Below are 22,301 nucleotides of genomic sequence, written 5' to 3' on the forward strand. Positions count from 1 at the left end.
CTTCTGTGGCATCTGCAAACTGCACAAACATCCCTTCAATTCTTTCATCCAAGTCATTTAGAAAGACATTGAACAACAGCAGGCCCAGAACAGAACCCTGTGGCACCCCACTTGCCACTTTTTTCTAGGATGATAAGGAACCAATTGTGAGCACTCTTTGGGTTCGACCAGTCAAGCAGCAACAAATCCATCTAACAGTTACCTCATCCAGCCCACATTTTACCAGCTACTCTGCAAGAATATCATAGAGTACTTTGTCAAAGGTCTTACTGAAATCAAGATACACTATGTCCACAGCATTCCCCTCATCCACAAAGCTTCTAGCTCTATCCCAAAAAAAGAGAGATTCATCTGGCATGACTTGTTTTTGAGATTTGTTTTTATTTTATTTTTTGCTACCAAACAGGCAGCCCAAGTTGCCAAATGGTACTAGCAATGAAGAGCTTTACAGTGATACCTTGGGTTAAGTACTTAATTCGTTCCGGAGGTCCGTTCTTAACCTGAAACTGTTCTTAACCTGAAGCACCACTTTAGCTAATGGGGCCTCCTGCTGCCTCCACGCCGCCAGAGCACGATTTCTGTTCTCATCCTGAAGCAAAGTTCTTAACCCGAGGTTCTATTTCTGGGTTAGTGGAGTCTGTAACCTGAAGTGTATGTAACCTGAAGCGTATGTAACCCAAGGTACCACTGTATTAGCTTAAATGACTAAAATACCAGAGTTCATTTGATAGTGTATTTTCAGTCATTGTGGTTGCAGAAAGAAGCATGAACACTTTATTCCCCATTCTTGCCCACAGAAAAATTCTAAACCCTGGCCATAGAACCGTGGAGCAATCGCTGAATTCCAAGAAAGGAGGAGATAATTTTGTCTCTTTTGCTGTACCATCATCCTGCTCTGAAAGGTCCTGATTTGTGGATTTTCCACAGGCTGTCACTGGTGGGAGAACCATTGGCAGTAGCTTCCTGATCCCATGGATGCAGTAGGGACTTCTGCAGTGGCAGAGGCTAATGGAGCCTGAAAGAGGGTTGCTCCTACCTTAATCCTAGTCCTTTGTAGCAGCTCAGATAAGAGGTTGGGATTGCACTGCAAGTATCACTACCTGAAGTGCATTGAGCAGGGGGTGGAGAGAAAACAAAACTGTGTCCACAGACATATCCTGACTTAAGTCCAGAACCCAACAAGAGAGAAGAGCTGTTATTAAAACAAAAACAGAGTGAAAAGTGCACAGTTCAAGCAGATGAACTGTTCAGCAGCTACAGCTGCTGAATTTTATAGTCTTCATGCTTGGAATTGGAAGCTAAATGAGGAGCAGCAAGAATTCAAGAGGATTAAAAGCAAACATGAGATAGGTGTGTGTTTGTGGGAAGGAAGCAAGTGAGGAGGTAGGACAGTAATTACATGTGTTTTGCAGTGACTGTAAGAGGAAGAAGTTCTGGAAGCTGAAGTGTTCTGCATTACAGAGTAGTTAGGACCTACTACAGTGGTGCCTCGCAAGACGAAAAGAATCCGTTCCGTGATTCTCTTCATCTAGCGTTTTTTTCGTCTTGCGAAGCAAGCCCATTGACAGCTTAGCGGATTAGCGCTACAGCGGTCTAGCGGCTTTTCGCGATCAGCTGTTAAGCGGGTTATCAGCGGAACAGCTGATAGGCGGCTTAGCAAAAGGGGTGGAAAAGCGGAAAAAACCCGCGGGGACCCGCAAGATTTTTTCGTCTTGCGAAGCAACCCCATAGGGAAATTTGTTTTGCGAAGCGCCTCCAAAACGGAAAACCCTTTCGTCTAGCGGGTTTTCCGCCTTGCGAGGCGTTCGTCTTGCGGGGCACCACTGTACTAGAGAAGTAGAGTAGTAAGCCCTGGAGTGTGGCTATCTACTGCAACAGTCCATGCTTAGTCTGAAAACTGTTCTGGATTGGGCCTGTTTCTATCCTGTAACCTTGCTTATTAAACAAATCATCTTAAACTTATTTGCACTTTTCTAAACTGTGGTATACATTCTAACTGAATTTTAAACAGGGAGTCGGATCATTACTTTGTGTTGTTGTTGTTGTTGTTCAATTCTAGTTTCATCTGTAACTAACACTATTCTGGTTTAGTTGTGATTCAGTAACTGGCAGGCCTGCAGGAACTAGCTGGTTCAGTCTTCAGGAAAAAAATAAAGGTTTATACCACTTCTTAGTTCAGATTCAGTTTGACATAATGCCCCAAGTTTGTTAAATAAATGTGTCTCCCCTCACTCTCCTTTTTAACTTTACCTCTCATTTTTGACAAGTGTACTCTTTGAAATTTAATATGACCATATTGGACTCTCTGGGCAACCTTCCATTTCTATATATGTTATGAAAGAATGGGAAATGTTGGGCTATTAGGTATTTAAGTGGGAGAGAGTTATTTGCAAAGTTGTCTGAAAACAATAAAGAGGAGTGGTATAATTCAGGCTTCCAGAATGAGCTTTAGATCCAGGGCCCCCAGAGTCTTCTTCTGTTTCAGGAGTACTACAATAAAACCTCTATGTGAGTTTCATTTAGTTCAGTGATTATTTTGTTCAGTCAGAAAACCTAGAAAGAGAATGACAAGAAAGAGAATTCATCCGATGTCTTATCAATCAGGCTTACTTGCTGTAGTCTATAAGTATGGGCTAAAAGAATTTAAAACCAATTAAGACAGCAAGTCTATGTATGCTATGGCCTTGACAGAATGTGTTAGCTGAATACCGCTTGGGTTTTTTTTAATTCAGAAAAGGGTTACTAAACAAAATCTGTTGTTCTAATACATACCTATTTTAGTGCTGGTTCTGTTAATTCCTGGAAGGATAATTTCAGAAGGTCATGAGGTGAGCGTGTTTTCACCTATTGACACCCAGAGAGTTTTATCTTGTTTCTCTATGATGATTAACATATACATGAAACTGCTGGAGGAAATAATCCAAGAATTTGTAATGTGGCATCCCACGCTATCCTTTCTATTGTCATTTCAGGGAAGATGTAGAGGTGCTGAACTGGTGTTGGATGCTGGTAATAGATGGGATGGGAGCAAATAAATTAAAGCTTAATGCAGACAAGACAAAGGTGGTTAATTGAACTGCTGATCTAGTGATATGAGTACACTTCTTCTCAGTGCACATGCTTGCTGTCTGGTAGTGCCTCTGGATCCAACTCTGAACCTAGATGACCTTTGTTGAGCTTAGGTTAGTATGCACACTAGAGGAAACAAATCTGGCATGGTGTCAGATGATTTCGTCACATCACAATTAGACTACCACAAAGTGTTGTACATGGAACTGCCTTTGAAAGGTGTCTAAAAACCTCTTTAGGTATGCAGTGCTGCACCCAGCCTACTGATTGGAACTGGTTATCAAGAACATATGACTTCCTTTTTATAACAGCTTTACTTGGTTTTAATTCATTTTTAAGCTCAATCCACAAGGCTGAGTGTGACCTTTCAACCTTTTAACAGCTTTGGAACTGAGATAACTGAAGGATCACCCTCCCCTATACAAGACTGCTTGCCCATTAAGACCTTCTGCAGAGGTTTTCTTTCACCTCCAACCAGCATCTGAACTGTGTTTCGTTGGAATGTTGAAGAGGGCCTTTCTGTGACTTGTCCTAAATTCTGGCATTTCCTACCAAGGAATACCCATATCACCCACTCTTTGATCAGCTTTCACTTCTGTGCAAACTGGTTCCTCCCCCCCCCCTCTTTTTGACAGGCATTTGACTTGCTCTAATCACTTCTGTTTTCCTTTCTCTTTTTAAAATCAGATAATCTTGCTATTGTAGTTGTTTTATTATATTGTCAATTACCTAGAGCATTTTTTTGACGTAAAAGTGGTGTTAAGATTTTTTTAATTAATAAATATAATCAGTAGGTGAGATGTAAAATGAGTTAGAAACTCATTGAAATCCTAAAATATTTGGTTTATCATACTTTCCTTTGTCTTATGTTTATATGGAATTTTTCAGTAAAGTGACTACTTCTAAACATAGTCTGGAAAAAAATTAATAAAACAAACAAATACAGCCAATTTAATCAATTATGTAGAGTGCACAATCACAAAATGTGATGAAAATCATAGATTTCCTATTTTTCCTTTGAAATGCCTTTGAGACTTGACTCTATGGAACTTCCTACCATAGTGTATAATGAAGTTCTCAGATAGATGTCACTGTTAAGGAATGCTGCATTAACTATTTCCAGAGAAGTAGCAGTGCCCCCCCCCAAAAAAAAGAAAAACAGCAGTCTTGCAGCACCTTAAAGAGTAAGCCATTTAATATGGCATAAGCTTCCACAAAAGTTTATGCCATAATACATTTGTTAGTCTTTAAGATGTCGCAACTCTTTGTTGTTTTTGCATCGTCTATAAAACCTTTAACTTTTGCCACCAAACAACCCCTCCTTCTGTAAGAGAAACCCAGTGGTTTGGTTCCCAAAGACAAGTTTTTACACACACACACACACACACACACACACACACACACTGGTATGTTAAGGGAATTATTTACATAAAGAAATAATGTGTTGCTTTTCAGATGGCAGAATAAGATCGCTTAAGTGTACAGTTCTGAATTAATCAGGGTTCAATACATTTAGTTACAGTGCCTGGTATTTAAAAGTCTTCTCAAGCCAAATAAGCTCTCAGTAGCCTATCCCTCTGGCCAGATTTCTCTGACTTTCACTCCAGTCAATTGCTTACAACTAGGAACAGATGCTATACAATAGATCTCTTCTGCCTCAAGTTCTTCCTGCTGCTTTTGACTTCTACTATAGTCCAGAAGTTTCATGCACTGCTTGCTGAAATTCACCCTTTGGTCAGACCTCTGCTTGAAGCCATCTGGTGATGGACTCTGCTGCCAACCTGAAGCTTCACCCCAACTTCACACCACAGGTTCTTGCTCTCTCTAGCCACCAGCTCTGGTCTCAGATTGCCAGCCTTAGGTTTTTCTCAAATCCAAGTTCTATACTCTCCCAGTCAACAACTGACTGACTCTGTATTGCCTTTTGTTCTCCTGGTCCCCCTCCCATCCCATCAGAACCTCCTCTGAGCAATCATATTCTTGCCCCGACAGGGCTCTCACCTATTGGTCTTTTAGTGACCAATCGCTGCTTCTGTATAGACCTTTTTACACCAATCAAAGTTATTGACCCCTTCAGCCAATACACTTGCTTCTTATCACCCACGTGGTACATATATGAACTAGTGGCTTCTCACGTTAGTTGTTTTCAGACTGTTACCTTGAAATATCATTTACCTTTTCAACTGTTACTAAGGTATCCACAACTGTCTTATGCCCAAATTAAAGTAGCAGAGACAGGCTTTTGGGTTAATTAGTCACAGTATAACTCAGAAGTTCTCAACATAAAGGTAAAGGGACCCCTGATCATTAGGTCCAGTCGTGACCAACTCTGGGGTTGTGGCGCTCATCTCACTTTACTGGCCGAGGGAGCCGGCGTACAGCTTCTGGGTCATGTGGCCAGCATGACTAAGCCGCTTCTGGTGAACCAGAGCAGCGCACGGAAACGCCGTTTACCTTCCCGCCGGAGCGGTACCTATTTATCTACAGTGGTGCCTCGCAAGACAAAATTAATTCGTTCCGCGAGTTTTTTCGTCTTGCGATTTTTTTCGTCTTGCAAAGCACGGTGTCGGAAAAGTTTTGGAAAAGCTTCAAAAATCACCAAAGTCTTCAAAAACCTCAAAAAAGGCTACCACACCGCGTGCTATGAGTTGCTCCTCGAAGTCAAGTCGCAACTGTATTAATGGTTTTTTAAAAAAGGAAACAAACTTGCAAGATGTTTCCGTCTTGCGAAGCAAGCCCATAGGGAAAATTGTCTTGCAAAGCAACTCAAAAAACCAAAAACCCTTTTGTCTTGCAAGTTTTCCGTCTTGCGAGGCATTCGTCTTGCGAGGTACCACTGTACTTGCACTTTGGCGTGCTTTCGAACTGCTAGGTTGGCAGGAGCAGGGACCAAGCAACGGGAGCTCACCCCGTCACAGGGATTCGAACCGCCGACCTTCTGATTGGCAAGTCCTTGGCTCTGTGGTTTAACCCACAGCGCCACCCGCGTCCCTATATATAACATAACATTATGCAATATAAGCATATTCAAATATATTATTTAAGCTGTAATTACTTTCTCTTACTAGTTCAGCAAAATGATACTATAAAATGGGTTCCATACTGAATATAATATTTCAAGTTTTGCATGACCCCTAACAACTTTTATGTGACAGTTTCTAGAGGGGTAGGTAGATGAGCTTGTCCATTAATAAATTGTCCTGAAAACAAGCCTTGATAAGAACAACCAGTTGGTCACTGGTTCTTTATGGGTAACCAGATGCCCAGAAGACTCCACAAGCATAACCTGAGCACAACAAGGCTCTCCCCATATGTTGTTCCCAGAAACTGGCATTCAAAGGCAATCTGCCTCCAGCAGTATAACATAGCACCTGTGTCACTGACAACCTGCACAAATTTGTCTGATCCTCTATTAAAGCCATCCAAGTTGGTGGCCTTAACTATATTTTGTGGGAGATAATTTTGTAGTTTACCTAGGTGCTGTCCTGATTCTTCCAACATACAGCTTCATTGGATATCCCCAGATTCTAGTATTGTGAGAGAGGGAGAAAAACATTTCTCTATAATCTTCTCTTTTTTTGACTGATAAATCTGCTGAATTCTTCCAATGGGAAATTATTGATTGTTCTTGCTGCTGCGAAAGAGTACACAAGAAAATCTTTTGTACAGTGTAATCTGTAAATCTGTCAGGAAAATGCCCATGGCCATACCAGTTTTTTCAGAAAAAGGAACGTTGATATGGTGTTTGTTGTCCAATGAAGAATACTGTTAGTTCAGACAATGAAAAGTAGCAGATCTTTTGGTCATTATTATGCGAGGAATGCTTCCTCTCATGGAAGAAATGAGAGTAAAACAGGGGGAATAGCTGCTTTCTACTGTTGCTTATATTAAATTTTATTCATTCACTCTCTCCCATCCTCACCTAAATTTAAATTAAATTCTGTGTGTATTCAGTTTGCAAAGGAAAATCCTGCCTTTTACTACATAAAAAGTCAGGCCCTTTCATGTAATTTAATTTTTGTCTTAGCCTTTCATTAACAGTCATTGTAGTATGAATGTAAATTGTGTAGGTTCATTACGCTGAATTTAACTGGAAGTATTTTGAAACTCTTCAAGGTCAGTTTTAATTCCTTGACTGTTAATCCACAAATTGTCAGACGGAATGAAATGGATTTCAAGAGCTCTCTTTGTTCTCTATATCTTGTGCCTGTCCCACAGGTAATCTGCACCTTTCTTCCTACCCTTTGCACAGAATAATTATTGTGGGAAAGTTGAGGAAATGTCCAGGTCACAAAGTGCAGACCAGACAGGGATGACAGGTTCTGCCAATTGAGGGCTAGTATTGAGAACCTGCGAACTGTAGTCTCTCCTTTTTCACATGGATTTATGTTGTATGTTAACAGGAATTTTGTGATGATGGGTTAGGCAGAAGCACTTAAGCTTTTATTGTCAGTAACTAACAGGAAGTCAGCAGTGGTCCCGAATAGAGACGAAGGAGGTACAATTAAAAATAATTTCCCAGTTATTTTGGAATGGCTTTTGCACATAAAAAAGCCTATTTCTGCAAATAGATGCTGCATAAGCACTAATAAGAACTAGAGATTTAAATGCAAAATAAGTCAATTTTAGCTACCTTATTTTACCTTTTTCTAATTGGTTTTGCTAAACAGATGTCAAAAAAGGTTTGTTTATTAATGAAATTTGCTATCTGGTTATAAATTAAAATAATCCCGAGGAGGAGTACAGTACCTGTGAAACTCAATAAAATCATACATTCCAGCTATCAATAACAAAACAGGTGTGATCACACATACACCATCAAATAACCATTTACAAAATGCAGCGACTGCCTGATAAATAAGTCTTCAGTTGGTTCACTTCTTCCATCCTTCCAAATAAATACATCTTTCGTTACGGCACTACATCCAACACAACTAAATGTACTCCACACTTTCCAACTAACTCATACTCAAAGTAGACCAACTGAAATTAATGGACACATGACAGGTTAGTAATTACAGTGGTACCTTAGGTTAAGTACTTAATTCATTCTGGAGGTCTGTTTTTAACCTGAAACTGTTCTTAACCTGAAGCACCATTTTAGCTAATGGGGCCTCCTGCTGCTGCCGTGCTGCCGGAGCACGATTTCTGTTCTCATCCTGAAGCAAAGTTCTTAACCTGAGGTACTATTTCTGGGTTAGCAGACTCTGTAACCTGAAGCGTATGTAACCCGAGGTACCACTGTAGTTCAATATAGTTCCCTCTCATAAAACAACTTCATTTTATATGTACTATGATAGTCTAGAATCAAATGTAATGCCCTATCCCACATGCCAGATGGCAAGTGAGCACTGATTAGGAGTTGCTCCAAGGTCCTAAGCATGTTGCTGTCTACAGCATTTAAAAATGTTCTCATGAACCTTCCAGCACTGGCTTCTCTGGGGAGGGGAGTGCAGAACCAGAAGGGAAATTAACCAGCAGGTTTTACAAACAGTTACTTTTTATGGCAGACAGAATGGGAAAAGGAGGCAATACCCTTAAGGCTCTTCATTGGCAAATCCTCCAAGGATATTCATTTCTTTATGTAAATTAATACCTATATATTAACAAATTACCTTGGGCATGGAGGTGGTGGTTTCACTCATTACATGAGAGGAGGAAGAAGAGAAGGAGATTGTGAGCCAATGATAAGTAGGCACTGAACAAAATAGCAATGGGTGCACTAAGGAAAAGATATTATATTGCCAGATACAAGAAATGGAGGAGGAGCAACCCCCTCACATCTCCATGCTTGGAAGCACAAATACAGTGAAGGTATCAGGATTGGGTCCACTACACAGGTAATAAGTGCACATTCATTCATGTATCATAGTGAAAGCCCCACTCCAACAACTCTGATAGGGCTCTGAAACATGTGCAATAAGTCCCTTGTTTTCCTTGGGCAAGCAGGGAATATTCTTCACATGCTTTGAAATTCTCCATGTGCAGATGGGATCCTTTCCTTCATAGTTTTGTGTAGGAATTCCCTGCAGGTGCAGGGCTTTGATATTTGGATATTCCATGAATGGGCTTTAAAATTAAGTGCTTCATCAAAGACAAATGCTACACTGAAACATGCAGACAGTTCAAACAGTTCCAAAATAAAGTTGTTTACGTTTTGTGATTATGATTATTTATGGGGCCATATTTGTATATCTATAAATGCCCTGAGGGGTTCACCATCTAAAGGTTGACAGTAGTGAAATAAAAAACAGAGAGGGCCGGAGAGGAAGAGGAGGAGAAGGGATAAATGTTTAAGCACATGCTTAAGTGTTGTTTCAGTTAGGAATGTCAAGGTGAACAAGTTTCTTGAAGTTTGAGCTTTCTTTGGTCTAATAAATTGCAGCATATGAAGAGGCATGTAAAGGGAAGAATATTGTTGGAACAAACATGCCGTATTTTTCTTTTCAACAAAATAAATGCACGCACATACAAATATAGGTTTGAACCTTCAACGGCTCGTTCTCACACATATTTGGACCAATTTTCTCTACTGTTCGTTCAGTAGGGGAAAAAGTGAAGCAGTGGGGATAATTGCATAATGACAGATACAAGGGGAACAGAGAATCCACTGATCATTTCCTGTGAGTTGGCCAACATCCAGCCAGTCTCAAAGGACACCCTGATGTAAAGGCAAAAGAAAAAGAGCTAGCTCTGAAGGAGTTTTGTTTTGTTTTTTTCTCTCAGCTCATTTTACTTTGTAAAGCAAATCACTGAAACAATTAGTTGACAGCCTGGTGTTAGTTTTCTCACGGTAAATTAGGAAGATTAAGCAAACATGGAAGTGTATTTTAGCTGTAATCAGCAGGTTTGGAACTCTGGCCTGTAATGCTTTCACATTCTCAGAGGATATATTTATAGAGTTATTCATATTGTCCCTTTTCATTATGTGCAAACTTGTCCAAAGCCTTTACACAAACTGCTCGTTGAGGCTACGAATGACTTGATTTTACTTTTTTAATTTTTGAAGTATAAAAGTGGAGCCATTACATCATTGCAGCTGACATGCTTTTGGAAAAGTTAAGAGCCATTGTTACAGGTTTTTTCCCTTTGATTTTACTGCAGTATACTGAATGATAAAATGTATTTTATGTTATCATGTCACTTGTGCACCTTGAAAAAATGACAAAAAGAACCAAAATAATGTAATTATAGGCAAAAATGGCCTCAGTTTAATGTTTGTGTACAGACTCATGTCCAGCTACCAACTTGCCACCTGCCTGAAAGTGTTTATTTTAATTGGTTGAAAGCAAGAGTTGGGAAATGTAATTGTCTGATCTGTCCAATGAAATGTTATTCAATGAGTTGTGTGAATCATGTGAGCATGTGAAAAAGTGGTTTATTAATGTGGTAGGGCTTTGTGCTTAGTCTGTGATGGAGGAAAGATATTTTGCATATTACCAGAGGCAACTGTTCTTTTCATTATTACATCCTAAGGTCCTGGTCTGAGTCCATAGATAGATAGATAGATAGATAGATAGATAGATAGATAGATGTGTGTAAAACATAATTTACCATTTCAACTAAAGCGTGTTCAAGGCAACATCCATAAATAGATACAATTGATGGATTTAAAATACAACTTCTGTTTCTTATTCTAGTTAAAAAGCTAAATCATTTGTGGCATATATTGTTTTCGTTGTTGTTGTTACTGTTCATTTCATTTTGATACCACTTTATATTTTTAAGAAAAAAATCTCAAAGTAATTTACAACTTACAATAAAACATCAAATAAAGCAATTCAGAATAAAACACCACAGAAGGAAGTAATATATAAAGTATACATTCAAAGCAACATAGTATTTTAGCTTCCTGTTAATTACCTTAAGTAGAGATGAGAAGTAGAGATGTCACCTTGCCAACAAAGGTCCGTATAGTTAAAGCCATGGTCTTCCCAGTAGTGATGTATGGAAGTGAGAGCTGGACCATAAAGAAGGCTGATCGCCGAAGAATTGATGCTTTTGAATTATGGTGCTGGAGAAGACTCTTGAGAGTCCCATGGACTGCAAGAAGATCAAATGCATCCATTCTTAAGGAAATCAGACCTGAGTGCTCACTGGAAGGACAGATCGTGAAGCTGAGGCTCCAGTACTTTGGCCACCTCATGAGAAGAGAAGACTCCCTGGAGAAGACACTGATGCTGGGAAAGATGGAGGGCACAAGGAGAAGGGGGCGACAGAGGACGAGATGGTTGGATAGCGTTTTTGAGGTTACCAGCATGAGTTTGACCAAACTGCGGGAGGTAGTGGAGGACAGAGGTGCCTGGCGTGCTCTGGTCTATGGGGTCACGAAGAGTCGGACACGACTAAACGACTAAACAACAACAACAATTACCTTAAAAATTTCAAAATATAACATTACAAAGGAAGTCAACAACAGAATGCACATTTAACGCAGCAAAGTTAACAAAAACATCTTCAACATTTCAAAAGAGAACATTACTAAGGGAACTCAATATAAACTGTACATTTAAAACAGCAGAGTTAATAAGAAATTAAGAACTACTGTAAGCATTGTTCAACTATTCTACTTAATTAGTTCATAGATAAAGAATCTTCAAAAAAAATTGCATGGATTGGAAGACATGTAAGTTGCACATACAAATCAGAGACAATTGTAGTTCTTGTGGAAATTTCATAGAGATTTAAATGTTTGTATTTAGAACTAAATGCTTTTTTTTTTTTTTTTACATTATTACAGTGTTGTGACCTGTTACAATTATAAATAAAGCACATTTATTATTTGTATATATCTATGCAGGATGCATATCTTAAAACCTCATTTGTTATCCATTGCAGTTCTTCCTTGTTTATTTTCTGTGAGCCTTTGAAGTTGTCAGTACATCAGAATTTTCAGAAGTGTAGCAATGAAGAGATTGACAGGCTGTCAGTCATTCCACTGAAGTTCATTTGACTCAAATCCCAATTGTCCCAATTCAGCAAATTAAAGCTTTCAGAAGTTAAGTCTTGTAAACCTGTTGACACTTAATTATACCTAACCTACACTGAACAATGCTTTGAATGCTTCCTCCTTAGATCAAAAATCCCCAAAAGGCAAAAACAAACACAGGATGTTTAGAGAATAGACACAATAGATTCATTAAGAATTAGAGGGTAATTGGCTTCTATCAGCTGAATTTGCTGTTTAATTTTTTTTCCCCCATCTCTTCCAGCCGTTAAAGAATTTTTCTCTTTCGAAAACCTGGGATTTACCTATAGATTTTATATCTTTGCAGTGCCATTTAAAATAGAACCCGCCAGCCTTTTATCTTTTGTTTACCTTTCTCCCCCTTCATCCACTGAGCTGGTCATGGTGCCTCTTTTCATTTTCTCCACTTCTCTTTCATTCCTTTCTTGGTGTTACCTCTCTCCATCTTTTCTGACTGTTTTTGTTCTGAATTGCTTTTCCTACAGTTCCTTTTTCACCATCGATATTCTTCCCCTCTCTCCTATCAAGAACATTCCACTTCTAATCTGTCCCACTTGTCTTTTTCCTACTCAGCGCCTGAAAAAGTATCAAATATATATTTTTTAATTTTAAAAATCTCACTTTCCAAAAGTAGCAAATGTTGGGAGATGTTACTGCCTAGTTGTGTGGATTATTGCCACACTTTAGAAAATGCATTTTATCTTTATGCGATTGTTCAGAGACTATAGTGCTGCAAGAGGACCTAGAAGATCAGTCCCAGCAAAAATATATATATATATATCATAGACTGTCATAAACAAGCCAATAGTAATTCATTCCAGTGATTGAAAAGGGATTCATTATGACTACCTTGTTTCAGATTGTAAGCCTATATAATTTAAGGATTCTGATTGTACTAGTAATAGTGTAGATTGTAATAGTAATAGTAATAGTGAATAATTGGATTCTGAATGCCTTGGTACTTGGACGTTTTGGCTCCCAAACACCATGAACCCGGAAGTCAGTGTTCCAGTTTGCGAACGTTCTTTGGAACCCGAATGTCCGACGGGGCTTCCGCAGCTTCCGATTGGCTGCAGGAGCTTCCTGCAGCCAATCAGAAGTCGTGCTTTGGTTTCTGAACATTTTGGAAGTAACAGACTTCCAGAACACATTCCGTTCGACTTCCAAGGTAAAATTGTAATAATAATAATCCTATTATCCCTAGGTAGTCATATATTTTTTAATCCTCTTAGCTAGCTGTGACGGTTGGTTAGTGGAGTAGAGAAGAGAATGGCAACTAACAGAACACGTCACACTCAGATCCTGACTCCCCCTGGAGACCCCATCACTCCCAAAAATCTGCTCCATCCAATTTTGGGTCTTGGAAGACCTGCGGGTTCCAAGTAAAGGGAAGCAACTTTGGCTCTAACCCAATATTTTGCTTATGTTCCAGATTCTCTTAACCCCTTTGTAGGTATACTATTATTCCTTTTCACCAGGCAGCTAAAAACTATGAAACAGATGGGAGCAACTCTGCTCTTGTTAACTCTTGCCTTTCCTTCCGCTTTCCCAGAGTTTAAATAAATCATATTGCATTATTGTCCTTTCTGTTTCCCTGCCGTTATTTGCTTTGATGCCATGAAGAACTATTCTGCTTGCAAACATGTATGTAAAAATAATGAGTAACCAAACTCCATACATGTATGTGTGTACATGCATGCACATATATATGTAGGTGTGCACACAGGTAAAGTTATTCAACATATGTTAATTGGTTCTCCTCAGACTGGTGCACATTAATTTTATTGCTGCTGCAAATGCCTGCCTCAAACAAAATCTTGGTTCAGCACAGTGTTTATGGCATGTATCTGTATAATTTGCCATTAGCAATGGATTTTCTGTGCTTCCCTTTATGCATTGCTCCTGATTTTCATATTTAGAATAAATTTGCTAAGACAATTTTAATGTTAATAAGGATAAATTCAGAGACTTGTAAAAGCAACTTATATATGAAAAATGTTTGCCATTCAATTAATCTTTTTTCAACCATTATTTTACTGCAGTGTAAACCTAACTCTGTGCTGCTGGCAGCATGCATTTTAAACTTCCAGCAAACTTGCATTGAACAGTAATATTTAATGCTTCCAGCTTTTCTGCATGCTCCCCCTAACACACACACACATTGGTGCCAGTGCTGTGTTCCACTGTTCTGTGCTATATTCTCAAAAGGCAATTTGTGTTCAAATACTCAGACTCATAGCCATCATGTGAGGCCACATAGACTCCCCCCCTTTTTTTCTTATCTGAGGTTGTTGACCTCAGGAGAGGAGAAGAAGGTTATGAGGTCAAAGTCTTTTCCTCCTTGGAGCTCACTGCTTGCTGGGAGAGGGTTGGCTGGAAAATAGATGTTTTAGAACAGGGGTTAAGGGTCATGATTTTAATTCTGTTAGGGAACAGCTGTTTTGAATTTCTTTCCACTTCTATCTCCCCTCCCTCCCTCCCAAGTCCAGAGAGAGAGAGAGAGAGAAATTTGTTCAGAGGGAACCAGCAACACAAAAATGGCTCCAATGTATTAGTTCTTTTTAAAAATGGATCATCTTTGCTATTGGTCTTCACTTCTTTAAGAGAGGTCACAGACAATTGTTTAAATATCTGAGAAACAGAGCTTAGATTCAGATGAAAGTGCTATTTTGGAAGGTGTTTTATTTACTCATCAAGTGCCAAATGTTACGTAGCAATTGATGTTTTCCTGCCCAATGTTGAAGCAAATGGAATGCACTCATGTGGCAATTTTCAGGCGGATAAACCTACATATAAAGGTGTGGGGCTTAATTTGTGCAGAGGTTTCAAGGAAGGAAAGAGTTACTTTGTAGATTTTAAAAGTGTTCCTGCAGCACTCTGGATTTGCTAATTCCATGTTTTAAGAAGAGATTGGGTAGCCAGGAGAAAGAAGCTCACAATTCTCAAGTGAATGGAAAACAAGTAACAGATTTTTTTTTGGTCTGCAGTATTCTGAAACATTGGCCTCAGGCTGTGTTGGTGTGTGGCTCAACAGCAATCAGAGGTCATAATTTCATTGGTGGTTAGCATCAGGTTTAATTTTTCTAATATGTTACATTTACCAAAATGTCTGGTTTTAGTTATGCACATACATTGCCTGAAACAGCTTTGAGTAGATTGAAGTCTGAAGGTACCTGAAAGGCTATAAGAACATGTACAGAACTAAACATGGTAATTGTTTCAACTACCCTCCTTTTTAAATATGCAAATATTTTCCACCAATTCCACTGAAGAATAACATCTAAAAATAGAGCATGCTTGTTACTTTACAGCAACATAAAAAATAAATTAATTTGTTGGTTTTGCAGGTTTGCTTGTTTTTTTAAAAAAATGCTCTGGCACTAATATTTTTTTGTTTTGTAATTGTCAAATAAAAGTAAACATAGTGGCAACCTTCTTTCATTGTAGGAATGTGACCAAGTTCATATCGATGATGTTTCATCAGATGACAATGGCCAGGACTTAAGGTAAATCTATACTGATTTATATAAGAAGGCGACTGAAAAGGAAATACTGAAATAAATAATAATAATTTTAGTACAGTTGTTCCTTTGGATCTTTTTGCAACTCAGCTAAATTGCCCATGTAATGTTCAGTTGTTCTTGGTCTGGAATAGTCTGATTATTGTTATTTTTTTTAATTTCTTGCAACTAAATCAGCACCTATAACTTCGGAACAGATGGCTTCCCTGCAGCAGCTACCAGTGCTAATTTATGCTTAGCAACGGGTGTGCGTGGAGGAGTGGACTGGATGAGAAAACTAGCCTTTCGATACAGACGAGTAAAAGAAATCTACAACACCTACAAAAATAATGTTGGAGGCAAGTGCCCGTCATACTGCATGCTGCTTAATAGTCTCATTGCTTTCTGAACCTTTTTCAACATGGCTGTGTTTACTCAGCTACTTAGAGCTGCACACTTTATAGATCTGTAAGATGTGGTAAGTGATCTTAGCTGAAATGCAAACACTACAGTGCTTGCTCCTTTCCTCCCTGCAGGTCTTCTGGGTCCAGCAAAGAGAGAAGCATGGTTGCAGCTTAGAGCAGAAATTGAAGCTCTTACAGATTCTTGGTTAACACTTGCACTAAAAGCACTCACACTAATTCACTCTAGGTAAGTGGGTTCAAGCTGGGGCAGCAACACATAGTAACATGAAATATAAATTAGGGCATTTCCGCTAATGACACCATGTATCTTTACCACTAATATACATTCTTCCTCACCCCCCATAAAGCTTGTGCTTGTAATTAGCAGGAAGCTGCTGTTTTAATCCCAATTGTAGCTCCCTGGAATATGGAAATTAAATTGGAATGATCTGGTGGGTTTCTATCTTTGTATAGTGATGTTGTCCTAAAAGTGCATATTCAGAGTTTCACTTTTGCCTTCCAACAACATAGTATTTGTTCTGCAATAGGGAGGTGATTGTAGTGCAGCAGAGGGATGGGGAACCTTTGGCTTTCTGGAAGTGTTTGGAATACAGCTCCTATCACTCTTGACTATTGGCCAGGGGTAGGCAACCTAAGGCCCGTGGGCTGGATGTGGCCCAGTCGCCTTCTCAATCCAGCCCCTGGATGGTCTGGGAATTGGCGTATTTTTACATGATAGAATGTGCCCTTTTATTTAAGATGCATCTCTGGGTTATTTGTGGGGCCTGTCTGGTGTTTTTACATGAGTAGAATGTGTGCTTTTATTTAAAATGCATCTCTGGGTTATTTGTGGGGCATAGGAATTCGTTCATTTCCCCCCCCCCAAAAAAAATATAGTCTGGCCCACCACATGGTCTGAGGGATGGTGGACTGGCCCACGGCTGAAAAAGGTTGCTGACCCCTGCTATTGGCCGTGTAGGTTGAAGCTGATGCAAGACATAGTTCAGCAACATTTAGGCCAAGGATTCCCCACTCGAGGCATAGCAGGAGTGTCTGCAGCAAGGGAGAGAGCAGAGCAGTTTGTTATTTGGCTGCTAAATTGGGAACAATTACTGCTTGCCCCAGGCAAGAAGACAACAAAATTGCACCTCTGACTCTATACAAGTATGATTTCACAAACCATTCCTTGGCATATCTTTGCCAGTGGAAATGTCCTGCAGGTGGAGGTGGTACATACGGTGGAGGAGGATCTGGATTTCTGCTGGCATAGCACAGCTTCCACTGAATCCTTTAGCCAGCAGATTTTCAGTGTAGGATTGTGCCCTTAGTCTTGTTAATATAGCAGCACCTGTCTATGCTGCTCTGCCAGTTCAGCGTCCCAGCACTGACATGCTTCATCAGAAGAGCAACAGCTTCAACAACAACAGGTGTACTATATAAATGCTGTTCCTCTGCCTGTGGACGTTTTCTAGCTATGGTTCAGTCTGTCTCTCTTACCTTTCCCTTTCCCGGTTTTAAACGAGGATAGTAATATGCTTGTAAAATGGCAGTCTTTGTTTGGTTTATGAAAGATACTTTCCCTTTCTTCTAGGACAAATTGTGTGAATATTCTAGTGACGACTACTCAGCTTATTCCAGCTCTTGCAAAAGTCTTGCTATATGGCTTAGGTGTAGTATTTCCAATAGAAAATATTTACAGTGCAACTAAAATAGGTGAGTTATTTTTACAACAAACAAAGCCTATTTGCTTGAAGCTATAATTTCAAATGAGATGGCACAATGATTGAGATAGAAGTGTCTCTTTACTAATACAGAAACACATGCTTTGTTTACACATGCAACAGACTTGTGCATCTTTCAGAATTTCCTGGGGCTGTAATTATTAAACTAAGTCTTAATAACAAGAAACATTGATTAAGTTAATTTTGAAAATCTCATTTAGTCTGTCCTATTATTCCATCTGCCACTCATTTTGTGATGTGTGCTTCTAATCTATCTCTGCTCATAGTTCAATGCTTAAGGAGATCCTTATAAACAATTCCACATTCTACTTGTTTATTTAACTGTACATTACTCCACTAAAATACTAAGTCAAAAGTAGACTCCGGAACTGCTTCCCATGAGCTATTTTTATATATAGGCCGGGATCCAAAGAGCTACCTTAGGTGTGCCCAATAATTTGTTTACACCCACTGAGATTGTTGATTTTTTGTTTCCTTTGAAAGCTGATTTGCCATACCAGAAACTGCCCTGTGAATCCTCTTTTTAAAAAATGGAACTTTCCCCTGTGGCTTTGGGAGCTACTATTAAAGGAACATAATTCTGAAATATCATGTAGTTCTTTTGATACTAATCATTGTGTATAGACAGAGATATCATCATTCTGGGTGATGTCCTTAAAATATTATTCATTTTTATACTGTGTTTTTTGTGTACAAAGTTCTTCACCATTCTGATTTTAGGAACGCCAAAAGCCACCTTATGCTGAGTCTATTGGTCTATCTAAGAGCTCAATATTGTCTACACTGACTGGCAGGCACTGGCAGGGGTTTCAGACAGGGGATATTATGAGCCCTTCTTGGAGGTGCCAGGGATTGTACCTGGAACCTTCTGCATGCAAAACAGATGCTCTGCCACTGAACTATCTCTACAACAATCCTGTGAAGCAAGTTAGGTTGACAGAGATGCACTTATATCCAGTCACTGCTCAGTTTCTACCTAGAAACATAAGCTTGGATCCAGAGTTCCTATGAATGAGTTCTGATCACAGGATGCTCCTGCTGAAGGAAGGGGGTGAGGTGATTTATCACCAAGTTCTCCTTCCCCTGTAGTGTCATGTGTCTCCTGAAAAACTGTTTTGTAAGGTTGGGAGTTCCTCTAGATCAGCGTGAGAGGTGGCACAGAGGGTCCAGAGGGAATTGGCAAAACTGCCTTCACATCCCTTCCTTCAGAGATAGCCTTCACTAGATCTCAGTCCTTTCTGTGAATAGAAGGAGCCTTTCTGTCTGATGAAGGAGCACTCTGGTTCCAACTAATTATCTTCAAAGCTATGTGTGCAATTGCCCTTCCTTATTCCATTCCTAGAGTCATAGAATTGAAGAGTTGGAAGGGACCATGAGAGTCATCTAGTTCAACGCCCTGCAATGTAAGGATCTTTTTGCCCAAAGTGGGGCTCGAACCCATGACCCTCAGAATAAGATTCTCATGCTCTCCTGACTCTTTCATTTCACTTCATTTTGCCCCTGTTGCACCTATACTAGCCATTTGATATTCGCATACATACACAAGTTCTCTTCTCAAAACCATGAGCTCTGGTTTTTTTTTAATTCAATAATTCCGAATATTTACATGGGGGCACACCAGTAACTTTGATAGTGTATGCAGAGATAGTAGCCTTGCCATGCCACTGAGTCCCTTCCCTGGAAGAAATTGGCAACGTGAGAAATAGGGACCTTAGTGAATATCCATGGTGAATTGGTGGATTTGACCAGCATTGGCTTAAAATACCAGAAAAGTAAGAAGCCAGGGAAGGGAAATAAGTTGAAGTGTCGGCTACATCAGAGCCTTGTGGTATTTTCAGTGACCATTCATGCAAAAAAAATAAGCTAATGCCAGGATAGGGTTATTGGTATAATATAAAATGTTTTTAGCTGCACTAGTTGGTTTCTTAAAGTAAAATGCAACATGGTTTCGGTTACACCACCTCTGGTGGTTTATGCTTTTTTGTTTTTAGGAAAAGAAAGCTGTTTTGAGCGCATAATTCAAAGATTTGGAAGAAAAGTAGTATATGTTGTTATAGGAGATGGTGTGGAAGAAGAACAAGGATCAAAGAAGGTAATAAGTCAAGGTTTACATTTCTACAGCAATGTTCCTTGAAATTGCAGGTTCTAAGCATCTCATTAATACATGATCTTTGCTGCTGGAGGTAATCATGTAGAGACTGGGCAGCCATCTGTTGGTGTGGCTGTAGCTCTGTATTTCATGCCTTGAGCCCAGAGCTGGACTAAGGATTATTGCATTAGTTTTCCTGTGTTATACGAAACTGTGGTTTTTAGGTTGATATACCGCCATGTCACCCCAAATTTCATTCATACCAATGGGCATGATGTGACACAACAGCTGATGTTATTTTGCCACCCTTTTTTTAGCATGTGAGCTTCAGTTCACCCAGGAAAACTGGGTAAGAACTGTATTCTGGAATACCGCCCTAAATTTCATCACATGAGCAGTGGTGGTGTGATCCATGAAAATCATGGGGAAATTACTGTACAAAACTCTCATGATTTTCTGGGTTAGCAGGATTGCAATCTGTTTTTTTCCTGGAAGCAATTAACATGGAAATGAGCACTTAGATTCCTCTGGATTTCCAGTAGTGCCTTTTACATTGTGTGAAAGATCAAATAAATCCTGAAGATTAACAGATAAGAACATTTCAGGGAAAGGAGGGGAGTGTTATCTGAACACCATGTGCATTTGGGCCATATAAATTACTTACATTTATTAAGCCTTCTTGCCTAAATGAATTACATTTTTAAACTAATATCTAAAAGTAAGAGAAATATCTACATTTTGATTCATTTTTATATCCTGTATCAGGGGTGGGGAAGCTTTGGTTTTCCAAATGTTGGTAGACTCTGACTCACACCAGTGCAAGCCAGCACGGCCAATTGTTAGGGATGATGGGAGTTGTAGTTCAGTAGCATCCAGAGGGCCAAAGGCCCCCCACCCTTATTTTTTATGAATAGCACTGAATTCCATGTGCTGGTGATTAAAAAGTCCTTTGCCAAAAGAACTGTGCACTTATATCAGTGCCTAATCTAAATAAGCAGTTTCTGGAAGTTTCCTTCACAAAACTTTTACATTTGTGGAATGGACAGATAGTACAAAACATCCTCCGGAGGCATTCCTTTCATGTGTTCTTTGTTGCCAGAAGGAATTTCCAGTTTAGGATAGAAGGAAGCATCTAGATTTTCTCCTGGCAAAGCAACAGTGAATTCAATGGGATTATATTAACAAGGAATTTTGTAACTATATGTATTTGTGCCTAAGAAAAACATCTTCCTGTGTCTACAACCATTCAGATTCTTATCTCACCTCAAAAATACTACTTTTCAAGCTCCCCGTGGCTATATTTATATGCCTTTAACTTAAAGGTCTCAATTGTGGCTTTGCCCCAAGCCCAGAATAATAAAGGACACCCTGTGGTTCTGTTGCTCCCATATCTGCCAGTAGGGAGATTTTCCTCCAATTTTTCCTGTTCTTTTGGGGAGAGAACAAACTGTGCTGGCTCTCTGCCCACCACAGCAAATGCACTTTCTCTGTTTTGTTGACCTAAGCTGGCACAGAGTTGCAGGGAGAGGCGAGCTGGAGCCAGTGCTGCACCCTTTTTAACACATCTATGGCACACCACTGCAGTTATATAACCAAAGAACTTCATGCTTTCTTTCTAACGTAGACCGAGCTTTCAGTCTGAATAGTTAAATAGCCGAAACTAAAATAAAAAAGAGAAATTGACTTTTGAAGTGAGCTGCTTTTCCATACTATGCAAACTAATTTCACACAGTCCCAGTTGTTCCTTGGTTCAAGTGGTCAAACCAGTTTCCCATCCCAACCACCAGCTGTCAGTCAAGTAAACGAAGCAGCTATCTCCCAAAAGCCAGCTCCTCCTCCACTCGCTATGTCTAGTTCCTTCGCTGGCTATGTCTCATCCATTGCCTAATGCCAGCTCAGATTTGATGCTGAAAACACTCAGTGCACCTTTAGATATTCCTTTGTGAGGGAGTAAGTGAACTGGAAAAGTGGTGATGGTATGACACATAGTTATTCTCAATTATTCAAAAGTGGTGATGGTATGACACACAGTTATTCTCAAGCATTCAAAATTGTCAGTATATAAGACTGACAAATGGCATTGTACATTTTTTAAAAAATAATTATTTAGAGAGTTTAATGTGTAACACCAGAAAACACAGAAAAGACACGACTGGCCCGTACGGGCAGGGGTACCTTTACCTTTACCTAAATAATAGGCATTACTGATATGTGTTACTGAAACAGGGTGAGATAAGGCTAATGACTGGAATGTAGAAATTGAGAGGTGTAGCCTGTTCATAGGAATAGAACAAATGGGAAGGGTGGAGGAGGAGCATTATATGTAAAGGATGTGTACATCTATCGGGGGAATGCTGTGGGCGTAGTGTTTCTTGATTTCAGTAAGGCTTTTGACAAAGTATTGTGCAAGGAAGCTGGTAAAATATGGGCTGGACCAGGGAACTTTTAGGTGGACAAAACTATAAAATCAGTTGCTTGAGGAACTGATGTTTTTTCATATATTACCATGTATAACAAAAATTATTATAC

The 22,301-nt window shown here is 39.4% G+C and overlaps 1 protein-coding gene across 26 annotated transcripts in view; it reads left to right on the forward strand.

Annotated features, from left to right (window-relative positions):
- The window catches only part of EYA1 (EYA transcriptional coactivator and phosphatase 1), an 84,649-nt gene that overhangs the window by 54,570 nt on the left and 7,778 nt on the right, over positions 1-22,301 (forward strand). For all 26 annotated transcript variants that reach the window (XM_028736722.2, XM_028736712.2, XM_077932914.1 and 23 more), the window contains 5 exons: positions 15,485-15,543; positions 15,736-15,896; positions 16,074-16,188; positions 17,533-17,654; positions 19,675-19,775. In XM_028736722.2, coding sequence (XP_028592555.2) covers positions 15,485-15,543; positions 15,736-15,896; positions 16,074-16,188; positions 17,533-17,654; positions 19,675-19,775 — 558 coding nt within the window. The remainder of the gene's footprint in view (positions 1-15,484; positions 15,544-15,735; positions 15,897-16,073; positions 16,189-17,532; positions 17,655-19,674; positions 19,776-22,301) is intronic.

The sequence above is a fragment of the Podarcis muralis genome, chromosome 8 (assembly GCF_964188315.1).
Source record: "Podarcis muralis chromosome 8, rPodMur119.hap1.1, whole genome shotgun sequence".
Taxonomy (NCBI): Eukaryota; Metazoa; Chordata; class Lepidosauria; order Squamata; family Lacertidae; genus Podarcis; species Podarcis muralis.